General features: G+C 39.1%; 1 protein-coding gene across 2 annotated transcripts in view; it reads left to right on the top strand.

Annotated features, from left to right (window-relative positions):
• PIK3CA (phosphatidylinositol-4,5-bisphosphate 3-kinase catalytic subunit alpha) overlaps positions 1 to 11786 on the top strand; it is a 63585-nt gene extending 51799 nt beyond the window's left edge. For both annotated transcript variants that reach the window (XM_025195994.1, XM_025195995.1), the window contains 6 exons: positions 234 to 355; positions 1641 to 1719; positions 5930 to 6100; positions 6660 to 6777; positions 6983 to 7134; positions 7937 to 11786. In XM_025195994.1, the coding sequence (XP_025051779.1) occupies positions 234 to 355; positions 1641 to 1719; positions 5930 to 6100; positions 6660 to 6777; positions 6983 to 7134; positions 7937 to 8207 (913 nt within the window). In that variant the 3' untranslated portion in view covers positions 8208 to 11786. The remainder of the gene's footprint in view (positions 1 to 233; positions 356 to 1640; positions 1720 to 5929; positions 6101 to 6659; positions 6778 to 6982; positions 7135 to 7936) is intronic.
• Positions 11787 to 13631: the final 1845 nt, after the last annotated feature.

Raw genomic sequence — 13631 nt, 5'->3', positions numbered from 1 at the left:
GAGCTTCAGAAATATGGTATATAGGATGCTCCCATAGTGGCTAGTGTCCTTTATTGCTTTATGTTTAGCACTCCAAGAATGGCAACGGTGGCTAGTTAACTGTCCTTTTCAGTCCATTCTGTTTTCACATCAACAAAAAGTGCTGAGGGGAGGAAACTGGGAGAGAAGAAGAATGCAGAAACACCATTCATTTGTAACGGTCTGGTGGTATATTTCTTTCCATCTTTTTGTAGGCTTGACGAGTGCAGGATTATGTCCTCTGCAAAAAGGCCTCTATGGCTGAACTGGGAAAACCCAGATATTATGTCTGAACTCTTGTTTCAGAACAACGAGATCATCTTTAAAAATGGGGATGGTAAGGAAAACGCACATTTGTCTTGTTTTAATGTATTATAATTGAATGGGGTGTATAATTTTTTTTTTTTTTTATTCACTGCCTATTGAATTGAAGCTTTTCCTAATATATAGATAGGGCCCTACCAAATTCATAGTGGAAGTGGGTTGTGCTGTGGCTCCTTTAATCTTGCAGGTTTGCCTGCACATCCTTCTGCTGCTGATTGGAGGGGCCCCGCTTGCAGCCCACTCCTGATCGGCAGGGAAGCAAAAACCACAGCTTTAAACATGGCGCAAGGGGGCCTCTTGGCCAATTAGCGGTGGGGAGGAAAAACGATTAAAGGAGCTGTTGCGCAGCCCACTTCCACCATGAATTCAGTAGGGCCCTATATATAGGATACATCTGTTAGAGAAGTTCGCACACATTTGTGATGAACATTTTGATTCTTCTAAAGAAGCAGATGTGTTTAAAAATAGTTGTTCCTTATGCAGGCATTTATACATGTAGTTGTGCTTGTAAGCCATGGGTGGCCAACCTGAGGCATGGGTGGCAAAAATGGCACATGCAGACTCCTCATGTGACATACAGTTGATTGTGCAGGAGACGGGCAGTACAGTGACAGATAAAAGCAGGGAGCAGAAAGCACAGTGTCTGATCAGACAGGGAGGAAAAAAGTAGAGCAGGAGCTTGGTCAGGGACCATAAGGCAGGGAGTAGCGGATCAGGTAAGAGAAAGGGATCAGAGTGGCACTCGGGAAGGGTACAGGAACAATTTGTGGAATGCTTGCCAAAAAGGTTGGCCCCATAGCTTTTAGAACAAGCTTTATGAAAAGTGTTGTTTTTTGCAACAAACACAACAGGTGACTTTGGAATATGACTCATAAACAGTCCTTTCAGTAGTATTAACACTGACTTGCCTGACTTTTTTTTAATAGGGTTTCACTAGCAACATAATCTTATTTTAAGCACAATACCTCTCTTTCAGATATTAAAATATAGAACATTTAAAAGATGTTTTAATTTTATAATAATTGTTGACTTCAGTCTCTTAGCTCTTAAAGGGTTTAAAATTGCACCTTGGTAACCAGCATTGAAACTAATGCTACAACTTTTAATATCTCTCAAAAACCAACATCTGTTATTTAACTCTTGTGAGGCAAAATAAGGAGATGCATTTTTTTCTAGAAACTTTATTATATTACACAGGCTACTTGTCCTTGTGAAAAATTTGAACAGTGTCACATTACCAAAAGCTTTCAATCTGATCTTTTAAAATCTGCAACGTCTGTATTATTTGACTGTTTCAGATTTACGTCAGGATATGCTAACGCTTCAGATTATTCGAATTATGGAAAATATCTGGCAAAATCAGGGTCTTGATCTTCGGTAAGTAAGGAGGGCGTTCTCGATCTATACAACTCGGAACTATAAAACTCTTTTCTGCTTCATCTGTTTGCTGTTCTCCTTTTCCCATGAATGGCAAAATTTCTCTCTGTTTTGGCAACTTGTACAGCATTGCGGTAACCAAAGTACTAGTTTCTGTAAAGTAATCAGTGCTCCCTTTTGAAAATGAATTTGGTGATATCATACCAGTGACTAGCAGGCAGACATAATAGAAATTGTAGTGGTTGGCACTGGCTACTTTGTTTGTTGCTTTGCAGTCTTGTAAGGGTCACAGATAAACTATGATTTAGCTCCGTTTTTGTACTCCCTCTGTATTTTATATATCCCTGCTTTTCTTCACTATACAGGTTTTTTTCCTTTGAATATCTTTACCAAACTCTGTAGCCACTCTGGTTTTCTTCATCCATTAACATTCAAACTCACCCCTCTCCAAAATACAAAAGAGGTGGTAAAGAAAGCTCCCAAGTCCTTACTTCTGGTAATAGTGATTTTAGGACAGGTTAAGATGTGTGAGTCTGTTCCCTGTGTTTTTTTTATGGAGAGTTGCAAGGATGCAGCTTGGCTCCTGTCTTTGTGCCTGCTTGGTCAGGATCTGCATGTGCTGCCATAGGTTCTTCCCTCCTCCTAGCACCGTACAAACTTTCCAGCCTAAAGCATGCTGCATACCAATTTTCAAAGTAAGTTCTGGGCACAGTGAACTCTGGAAAATACCAGATAGTGCCAAGAATCACCTTTTTGGTAAAGATAATTGAGAAACTAGCAGGGACCCACCTCCAAATGCATCTGGCCATTTGTAGTACCCAGGGCACTTCTCCCTGGGTATTCAGACCAGGTTATAAAGTAGAGAGCAGTGCTGGTAGCACTGATAGACAATCTCCCCTTGCACACAGATAAGAGCAGGACATCCATTCTTTCCCACCTGGACCTGTGTACAGCACTGTGTAACATTCAACTAGCACTACTGTGGTGATGGGCAGTTGTTCCTCTGCATCCAGGAGCAATTGGTTATGGAATTCTGCATGGCTCCATCCTTTTCAGAGGGGACATGATGGTAGTCTTCAATTACTTGAAGGGCTGCCATAAAGTAGGGGGAAAACACTTTTTCTTTTCTGCAGAGAGGGGAGCCACAGACCAATGGCTTGAATTTGCAGCAAAGTAAATTTAGATGGGATATCTGGAAAAACTTCTTCACTGTTAGAACAGTGAGGCAGTGGAACAGACTACTTAGGGAAATTGTCGACTCTCCATCATTGGAAGTGTTCAGGAAGCAGTTGGGTGCTCAGAAAGAAATTAGACACCCACTGGTCAGGGATGATCTAGGTGTAGCTCTACCTGTGTTCTACTGTGGGTATTTCCCATGCTTCAGTGCATTGCTGGTTGCCCATGCTCTTCCTCTCCCCTCACCCTTCACCCCTTATTTCTGCTACATGTCAGGGTGTTTTTAAGCCTTCCTCAGAAGTATTGGCTATTGGCTTCAGCTAAGGCTGAGGACTTTGACTGGGGTATGCCAGTGTTCCTGCTGGGACCAAAGCAAGAGATTCCTGGCTAGAGGGTCTTGCCTCTCTGCTCAGGGCCAGACCAAATGCCATATTTGGGGTCAAGAAAACATTTTACTCTGTAGTCAGATTTGTACAGACTTAGGGAGGGGGTTTACCTTCTGCTGTAGTATGGGGCATAGCCCCTTTACCTGGGATCCCTTGCCAATATATTGACAACATTTAATAGAAGCAGGATGTTGGCTGCTGTAGTACACCTGCTTTACCTGTGGCAGGTTAGGGTGTTAGATCTGTATTGTGTCCGGGTTGACAGTCTTATGTAGAGTTCGTATTATGGTTTATATCGGATGGTTTGGCAAGGGTTGATCCTGCCTCAGGCAGGGGCTTGGACTAGATGACCTCTGGAGGTCCCTTCCAGCTCTATTTATGATTTTCTTTCCCCCCCCCCGAACTGTTCAGTATTTTGAGTTAATTTTTAAAAGAGGAATTCAGATTCCTTGGACTTGTATACATCAGCACTACACAGATCAGATGATAATTATTCTTCCATTTTCAGATAGCACTGTCTCCCAGCTGGCCCTCTGCTTGATTGACATTCTTATGCAGACGAGGCGGTTGGATGAGGATGAACACTGAATGAGCCAGAGATGAATCATGATAAACAGAGCAAAATATTTTGAAGACCTAGAAGTCCATAATTTTTATCTGTCAAAAGAGTCTCCTGTGTAGACTATTAGATTGTGTCCTTCTGATCTCCTCATTGCTGGTGTTGTAGACACAGATGTTGAAAAAACTATTTTTTCATTTCTGAAAAGCCAGAGGATCATGCCTCATCCTTTTTGAACATAGGCCTTCCACATCTCTTCGGGTGCATCTACACCTTGCCCTATGGCGATGCCGCTACAGCGCTGTGTTTTAGTACTTCCTTTTGGCGCAGTACAGGCGGTTACTGCACCGTGTGTACAGTGCACTGTTAGATTTCACTGCTACATCACCACAGCAGTGCACTATACTCAGGGAGCATGCTGCTTTGGCGACATAGCTGGAAATCCCATGTAGACGCATGTGATCGCTGTGTCGCCGTAGCACGCCATATGGCAGTGTAGTGTGTCACTACATCGCTGTAGGACAATGTGTAGACACACCGTTTGACTTTCAGATTAAACTATTGCAGCTCACTATGCCTAAATATTAGTACTCTTAACTGTGAAAATCATTTCAGTTAGCCCAGAATGGAGGAAATAGTCTTCTCAGCAGCACGGGAAGTTCAGGGCATGCGACGTCTGTGCTACTCGTTCCACTGCGAGTAAAATCAAATCCAGTTGAAAGTCCTAGAGTTCGTCTTCCTAACTCAGAATGTCCTGTCTGTTTGTGAGGACAAAGTGCTGTGAAACCTATGTTCCTTTTGACCCTTCCCCCAAAGTTCAGACCTGAAGGTGAAATGCAAGACAAGTCCTTTCCAGTTCCAAAATCTAGCCTGTCCACGGAGGACTTGGAATGACCAGTTCTCTCAGCCTTCAGTATCAAATATAAAGCAAATTTTTTTTATTTAGTTTTTCTATGTTCCCAGTAGAAGGTTGAGAAAAAAGAGATAGAGGTGGGGAGAAGAATAAAAGAAGCAATAAAAGATGAAGAAGGGAGAGGTAAAAGGAAAAGAAAAATGAATAGATCTTCAACTGCTTTGGAGGATAATTAAGCCACTTAATCCTACTGTAAATTTATTACATGTAGGGAACGGTCATTGATTGGGGGGGAGGATATTATAAAAATGGTACTGGGGGTGGCGCGTGTGTGTGCCGTGTACACCCACACACATACTTCCAGGGATGGATATGCAGTTAAAAGCAGCTTCAGACATTGCTACTTTACACCATAGAGTTTTTATTACAATGTTATAATATTTTCAGGCAATTAAAGTGAAAATAATGTATTTTTAGATGTCCATACAAACTTTTCTTAAAATTTATCATGTACAGTAGAAAGTTAATTATCAAAATAATTAGTGTCATCAACATTGTGGATAATCTTTTTATCTGGATAATGATACAGCACAGTGTGAAGTATTGACAATAATCCTTTTAATTAATGTATTGTACAGCAAATAGAAGGAAATAAATGTAAGATTCCATGTAATGTTTTAAAATCTCAAAGCCCTAGTAAGTAGACAGTGAGTAGTTGACTTGTCAACAAGCAAACCCAACTGCAGGCTTATGGTTTTTTAAATGTAAAACCTGCTGGTTGTTTGACTTTCTAGATGATCAACTCTCTACTGTACTTATCTGATGGTACTTGTGATGTGACAGGTGTTCCCTTCCCGAATGTCTCGGGTCTCTCCTAATATCAAGAACTAATGAAATCCACCTAAAATGGATAGATTTGTTTTTAATTTTAGTAGGTTAGTAGAAAACCATTAATTTAATGTTCAGCTTAATTGTTGTTTTTGGAATAAAGCTAAGGAAATGCATTGCCAGATGCCATGGCTTTGGAGCCAAGCACATCATTATACTTCATATTATTGCGTGTTTTTTTTAGTGCTTTTAATACATCTGTAGGGCTTTAATATGGATTTTTCTTCATATCCCTAACCTAATAACAGATGGTATTCATCTGACAAATATTACTAAACAGTACATATTTAATACTGCTAACACACTTGCTGGCTCAAACTATGATCTGAAAAAAAAATTATCTTCCAGGATGTTGCCTTATGGTTGTTTGTCTATTGGTGACTGTGTTGGCCTTATTGAAGTGGTCAGAAGCTCTCATACAATCATGCAGATACAGTGCAAAGGAGGCCTAAAGGGCGCGCTGCAATTCAACAGCCACACATTACATCAGTGGCTCAAAGACAAGAACAAAGGAGAAATGTGAGATTTTACTCTTTCTTTTTTTCGTTGTTTTTATTTGTTGTCTCTCTGAAGGAAACTATAAAGCAAGAGTATGCAAATCCTGTCTTCTGGAAGTGGGAAGTTACATTATGGACCTTGTTCCTCCTCCTGACTAGTACTCTTTTTCTCACACATTCGTTCATTCCCCCCTTCCCCCAATCTCGCCTTTTGAGCTTGATTGAGGTATTGTTTAACACACTGGTGGGGGCGGGGATTGCTATGCGCTCATCAAAATATGAACTAAATCTCAAATTAATAGGTAGGTAAACAAGTGAGACCTTGTTTTCTCCTTTTAAGAGAGTTGTTCCAGGGGCCACTTACCTATAATAAGACCGCACAGTAATAGTTCTTTTTATTATTATTCGGCATCTGCTGTATTCCTTTCAAGTTCTTTGCGATTCACTTCAGTCCAAGAAGTTTTGTTTCCTTTTCATTGAACTAGCATGCACACAATCTGGCTCTTCCTGACATGGATGCTACTTCTGCATTTTATGGTAGCACTTGAATAGTAAAATGCCTTGTGTTTTGTTTTCAATAGGTATGATGCAGCTATTGACTTGTTTACACGCTCCTGTGCTGGCTATTGTGTTGCTACATTCATACTGGGAATTGGTGACCGTCACAATAGTAACATCATGGTGAAGGATGATGGACAGGTATTATACTTTATGCAAGAATACTCCTTGGCAAATATTAAATTATGTAACATGTCATCTTTCATTTGTCTGATATTAAGATGCTGCTTTTGTTGTAAGCTGGTGTTTCCATCACCAATCCAAGCTAGAGCTAAATGAACCGATGTTCCTGTGATAGCTGTTTAAATGAACATGCGAATAACTTTGTTATTTTCCCTCTTTAAAGCTGTTTCACATTGATTTTGGGCACTTTCTGGATCACAAGAAGAAAAAATTTGGTTACAAGCGAGAGCGTGTACCGTTCGTTCTAACGCAAGATTTCTTAATAGTGATTAGTAAAGGAGCTCAAGAATGTACCAAAACAAGAGAATTTGAAAGGTAAGCCTTCTTAGATGGAGTATTTTTATACAAATAAAATACTTTTCTCTTTTGCCCAGCTATGTACATGTGGGAATATCTTGTAGGAAAAATTACCTTGGATGTAATAGAGATCTTTTAATATTCTGACCCATGACTAAGTGAAGCTGCCTACTAGACTTGGTGTGACTCCATACAGAGTTTATTGTACAAAGAAATGCAACATAGATGGATTCTGTTCATTCTCATGGTTTTTTTCAATGTGCACCTTCTTTGTTCGTTCAGATCTAGGTCACAAATCCTGTGTCTCAGATTTTCCGCCCATGAGTCAGAAGTGTAGACTGTAAACCTCAGTTTTTGGGTCTGCACCTGGGGTGTGCTGGGTTTTTGTGACTTTCACAGACTTTGCAGGATATGTGAACACTTAAGATTACTTGATTTAAAATCTTATTCAACAATGAATTAGATTTGGGACATTTTATCACCCATGAACACTTTGCTTTTAATGCTTAAAATAAATTTTATGTTACCGTAAGTCAAGTGGCTCAGTAGAGTTCCTTAAACTTTCCAGGATAACTTACCTTGTAAGCAAGTATCAGCAAATGAAAATGGCTTTTAGAACTGTTTCAGGCCTGTCTGAAAATTATGGCTATGGCTAACGTTAATATGATTTCAGTTTTGGAATTAACATACATGTGGGAGATTTGGGAAGATGATAGTAAAATGAAAAGAATATATATTCAATGTGATTTCCAAGAAAAGAACATTGTCGTGGGTCTAATAAGTTGTCTTGAATCAACTCTTATCTGTCTGTCTTTTCAAGGTTTCAAGAGATGTGTTATAAGGCTTACTTAGCAATTCGGCAGCGGGCCAATCTCTTCATAAATCTGTTCTCCATGATGCTTGGCTCAGGCATGCCAGAATTACAGTCTTTTGATGATATTGCATACATTCGAAAGACACTTGCATTGGACAAAACTGAGCAGGAAGCTCTGGAGTATTTCATGAAACAAATGAATGATGCTCACCATGGTGGCTGGACAACAAAAATGGACTGGATCTTCCACACAATAAAGCAACATGCCTTGAACTGAAATGAAAGCAAAGACGACACAAACTGATAGCCCATTTTGTGGGCACTACACTGCACTGCTAATGCCTGTCAGCAGCAAAGACTGGTTGCATAGGAATTGCACAAACCACGAATGACATTAGAGTTGACAGGAAGAACAGAGATGAAATGTTCAGGCAGTTTTCAAGACTATTGTAAAACAGGGTTTCAGATAGCACTAAAATGATACACTTCAAAATTAAGCTTTAGTATGATGTGTAACTTCATGTTATGCCTTAAGCCCAAAAAAGGTTTGGAAGTCTTTCCTGTTTTTGTTTTTTGATTAAGGATCATTTGGAAGGAGGAAGAAAAGAGTTGCTATCATCAAATGCAGTCCATGACATACTACAGGAGGAAGTCTGGTACAGGAGATGGAGACTATGCTGGGTTTCAAATGAGCTGAAAGAGAACTTCCCATTTACCACGGCTATTTAGATGCTGCATATCTTGAAGGGAAGGATTTTTAAGGGCAGACATATTAAAAATAATAGTGAGGGAGCAGTGCCTTTAACTGTATTCAGAGATGTGTTTGAAGTTTAACTGAACCTTTTCACTTCTAGGTCTGTCATCTGCACAGTTTTTGAAAGCAGTTGGAAATAGGCCCAATATGTATGGTGTTTTCTCCTGGACAGTATTTGTAGAGATGAAATTCTTAGCTTCATAAAGAACTCTGTTCCCCAGCATCCCAGAAGACTGGCTAACTTCAGAAATTGAATGGTCAAAATTGGGTTTAGTGCAACAAAACATTGTAGTGTTCACTTTGGGTTTGATTTAATCTGACTTGAACTGAATAGACTTTTTTCATGCATGTTTTCCAGAGCCTAAAAAAAGGTGAGTTATTAAAAATTATTGAAAGATTATTTTTTTATGAAGGCTATTTATATAATAGGAACTATTATTAATATATATTCTTTATTTACATGGTTTGTCCCATAGTCACTCATTTAATTTCGCAGCCCAGTTCTATCTGTCCAAGATTCCCATTATTTGTAATGACACTGGTGGTGACCAGCTCTACTCCTAGGACCAAATTCAACCCTGGTGAAAGAGGATACAATACCATTGAAATCAGTGGGAGATGCAGCCACCAGTGCCAGAAATGAACTTGTCCTAAGTCTCTTCAGCAAATCTCAGGCAATACTCTTAACGTTACTTAAGTGATATGCTGGCAGTTCAAGGAATGTATGGTTATACCCTCAACTTTTGGGTCCACCTTGTTCTCTTGCTCTTTGTTCTCTTTCCTGCTGCTTTTGAAAGTGGCTGTTTAATCCCAGTAACCAGTACTTCAGAAACAAATGAGTTTTCAATACAATCACTAAGCAATTCAACATACAGCAAATACATTGGATAGCTCATAGCATGTGGAGTTACCAAACAAATGTTTTATAGCTGTGTGTCTGTACATAATCTCTCTCTGCATATTTGTAAATCTAATTGTCCTTCTCTCTCTAAAACAATATACACATTAAATTGGCACCAGTTTTTGAGACTGTCTAGACTACCAGAGGTTTTTAGATGTCCTGTGTGTGACCACAGGTCAAACTTGCTATTCTGAAACTATATTTTATAAATTCTTAAGCATTTTCTGGGGGAAAAAATTGCAAAACCCAGGGTGTGAAAGTTGACACTTACTCTAGCATTTTAGATTTGCTAGATTTGCAGCATTTGGAATGAAATCCAAAAGTCTGGGACTTTGGGGGTTGGGCTGGGTCACACAAATTTAAGTGCCACTCAAAAGTGCAATACCAGATGTAATATGAAATATGCTGACAGTTGGTATCTCTAACTGAACTGTGCTTTGTGGGGTTGTATTAATGAGATATCGAGTGGTTGGATTTTTTTTTTAAAGCAAATTGTAATATATTTAAAAAGTGCAATCAATTATACCCTTAGAAGACTTAGAGAAAAGTGAATTTGGGATTGTAAAGCCAGGACTTTGTTTTGTCTTTTAAAGACACCTTTCATAGTCAGGATTTCTTTGGTTAATCATTGAACACACTGTTACTTGACTGACCTGCATGGGAAAATGACTGTCTTCATGAAAACTATGAAGAACTGCTAAGACTAGAATGCAGAGTACAGTGTCTTGGCTCTAATGATCACTTTAGAGCTGTCCAACAGAGTTCAAATCCTTCTTCATTTACTGACTGTTACATATGCCTCTTTTCAGATGTGAATGTTTTCACTCCTAATAGCATTTATGATTGCATATTTACCAGAACACAATTACCCTTATATATAGTCAACCCAGTCTGTTTCAACACCTTTAAACTTGGGAATTATTTACACTAAGAAATTCAGTGAAATGATACAAATCTGAAACCCTGTTACCTGTAAACCGTAATTTAACAGAGAAATGTGTGTTAGTAAATGCCACGTCCTACATTATTCTTATCGACTATCTTGTATTGAGAGAGAGATTTTTACCATGTTTACACAAGATCTGGCCAGCCTTTTAGGATCTGAATGAAAAGGTCCACTCCTCAAGCTTATTGGATTTTATGGGACTGATTCTCCATATCTTGACCCATTGGTCGCTATATAAATTTATAAAAAATGAGTGAAAAATTGTACCAAATCAAATAGCAATTTTTGAACCCATTTTGCACAGACTGCAGGGTTGGGAAGATTCAGGCCTCTATTTCTAAGAGTTACTGCAACAAAACACTGCACAAGCTGTAAAATCTCTTATGGGCATGTGACAGTATAGGAAAGCAAACTCATTAGCTAAATTGTCACAATAGAATTTGGAGGACTTTTAGAATGAAACAAAATAGAAGCATGGGAAGGTCACGGGCTGGGTTTATAGTGCATGAAACAAATTGTTATCATAATTTGGAAGTCCATTGAATGGGGATGGGGAGCAAATTCATCGAATGCAAAAAAGTCAATTTTTTAAAAATGTGTGTTAACTCTAAATATATTTCTTGTTACACCAGTTCTTAAACTGATGTAACTCCATTGACTTTATGGGGATCATTCCTGATTTACACTGAGAGAATCAGGCCCACTTTCTCAGAGAAAAGGTTTCTGCTTGAAGACTGAATACATTTGTAATGGAGTTCTATACGGGGTCGAGTTTGGAATTGATTTTTCTCTCTTTCTTTCCTGTTGACATTTTAGATTTGCGAAAGTTCCCTTTGTCCTGAATATCAGCTGTGCAAAACACACTTTAGTAGTTGATTTCAACCTTGGAGTGAATCTGAGCACCTTGCTCCTGCAAAACTCCTGTAGGAGTCTTACTTGAGCAAAGAGCCTAGGAGTGGGCCTTACATTTTATTACCAAACCGTTAGAAAATGGTGACTTTAGTGAATATGTGTTGTGATATGGTGTAACTAATTTTTTTCAACTGTGAAACTCTACATTGTTTTAACAACAAAACGGGCTGCTGCTGATTAGTTTTTCTTGAGATGTATTCTTTGCTTTCCTAAAGGTAGCAAAAGAAACTCCTGTACTGACTTACGTATGCACGCTTTCTGTTCTCAAAGGAGCACATCAGTAGTTTCTTCATAGGTAAGATACAATCCTTCAGGATAATTTTAATTTAAACAACAAAAAAAAGCATTTAAACAAAACCAAAATGGTTAGTGGTTTGGCATCTTGTGGAGAAGATATAAGAAGCCTGCATATTAAGGGCACTGTAGAAATTACGCAGCATGTAGAGAACTTTGTATGTGATGACCCTGCTTGTTGGCTTTTTTCTTCTCATTTTTATGTAAAACCATTTAAGCCCTGTAGTGGTCAGTAGCCCATGTTGGTTAGCAATTTGAAGACATTTTCCTTGCTTTGTCATTTTATAACAGGCATGGTCAAAGTTTGTGCTGAATAACAATTGTGAATTCCTCCTGTTTTTCATGTCTGTACAGGTTGCAGATCTGGGCTGGACCCATTCAAAAAAAAAGCCACTTGGAATGATTATGTATTTTGATGTCTTTGACATCTTTAAAATGCTTCAATTTAAAGAAAACTGTGTGGTATTAGAGAGAATTATGATGTGCTGCTTCTGAGATTTTTTTTTTAAACTTCTGTATTTCAGTTTTTTAAGGTTTTACTTGAATAGATGAAGAACCACAATTTTTATACAAATAGTATACAGTTGTGGACACTGTGTTGCAGATCACTGAAGCCAATTAGTGTTGCAATACATGTTTCATACTGATGGTGAATTGTATTTTTTTCTTTAGTCAAAGTTGTCTAAGTTTTTCAGGTAAGGCTCTATCTGTCCAAAATACTTTGTGGCCTACCACAGTGCAGATGGTCACATATTTTTATGTCCATATTGACTGGGCAAGATAATAACAAAAATTGGGCCTGGCTATAGAAGGGTTTTGTCTGAGTACAGGAGCCAGGCCTTGTAGGGGCTTTAAGCTTTCAGAAATTCTTATCTGACTTTACTGTGATTTAATTGTAGCTTCCCTGGAGTTATTTTGGGTTAATCCCAACATAGAAGATCAAAATTGGGCCCTTGGTATGAAAGTTTTTGTCTATCTGACTTGTGAAAAAAACAAAAATACGTTTTCTTACTTATTGCAAACTAGATTAAACTGGGTGGTCCTTAGTCTTATTTATTCTCCTTTAACTGTCTGCTTTAGTTTTCAAATTCAGGAGTGCTATGGCCTTGCCTATAATCTGTTCTGCCCTGGTTTTTGAGACTTCAGGGATCTCTCTGGCTTAAAATACTTCCTCTTAAGGAAGTTCTACTTTCCCTTACTCCTTAATGACAGTAAGTGCTTTATGACATCGGATATCAGAAAAAGATGGCTTGACCTGGAATTTGGAGTGGAGCAATTGTCTCTATTATGAAGCACAAAATTACAATGGTGTTAAAATTGCATTGTTCTGCATTTGTGGCCCAAATTTTTTAAGGGGAAGTGCCCATAGCTGGAGGGTAGGGCTAGGATTCAGAGAGACCTAGACCAATTGGAGGATTGAGCCAAAAGAAATCTCATGAGTTTCAGCAAGGACAAGTGCAGAGTCCTGCCCTTAGACAGAGCAGTCCCATGCACCAGTACAGAGGGGGTGACCGGCTGGGCAGCAACTCTGCAGAAAAGGCCTTGGGGGTGACAGTGGACAATCAGATGGATATGCCAGTAATGTGCCCTTGCTGCGAAGAAAGCTAACAGCATCCTGGGCTTCATGAGTAGGAGTGTTGCCAGCAGATTGAGGGAAGTGATTTTTCCTCTCTCTTCAGCACTCATGAGGCCACATCTGGAGTATTGTCCAGATTTGGGCTCCCCACTACAGAAAGGATGTGGACAAATTGGAGAGAGTCCAGCGGAGGGCAACAAAAATGGTTCAGGGGCTGGGGGACATGACTTACGAAGAGAGGCTGAGGGACCTGGGCTTATTTAGTTTGAAGAAGAGAAGAGAAGGCTGAGAGGGGATTTCATAACAGCCTTCAACTAC

The sequence above is a fragment of the Alligator sinensis genome, unplaced genomic scaffold (assembly GCF_000455745.1).
Source record: "Alligator sinensis unplaced genomic scaffold, ASM45574v1 scaffold301_2, whole genome shotgun sequence".
NCBI lineage: Eukaryota > Metazoa > Chordata > Crocodylia > Alligatoridae > Alligator > Alligator sinensis.
This window is presented reverse-complemented; position numbering and strand designations above follow the sequence as displayed.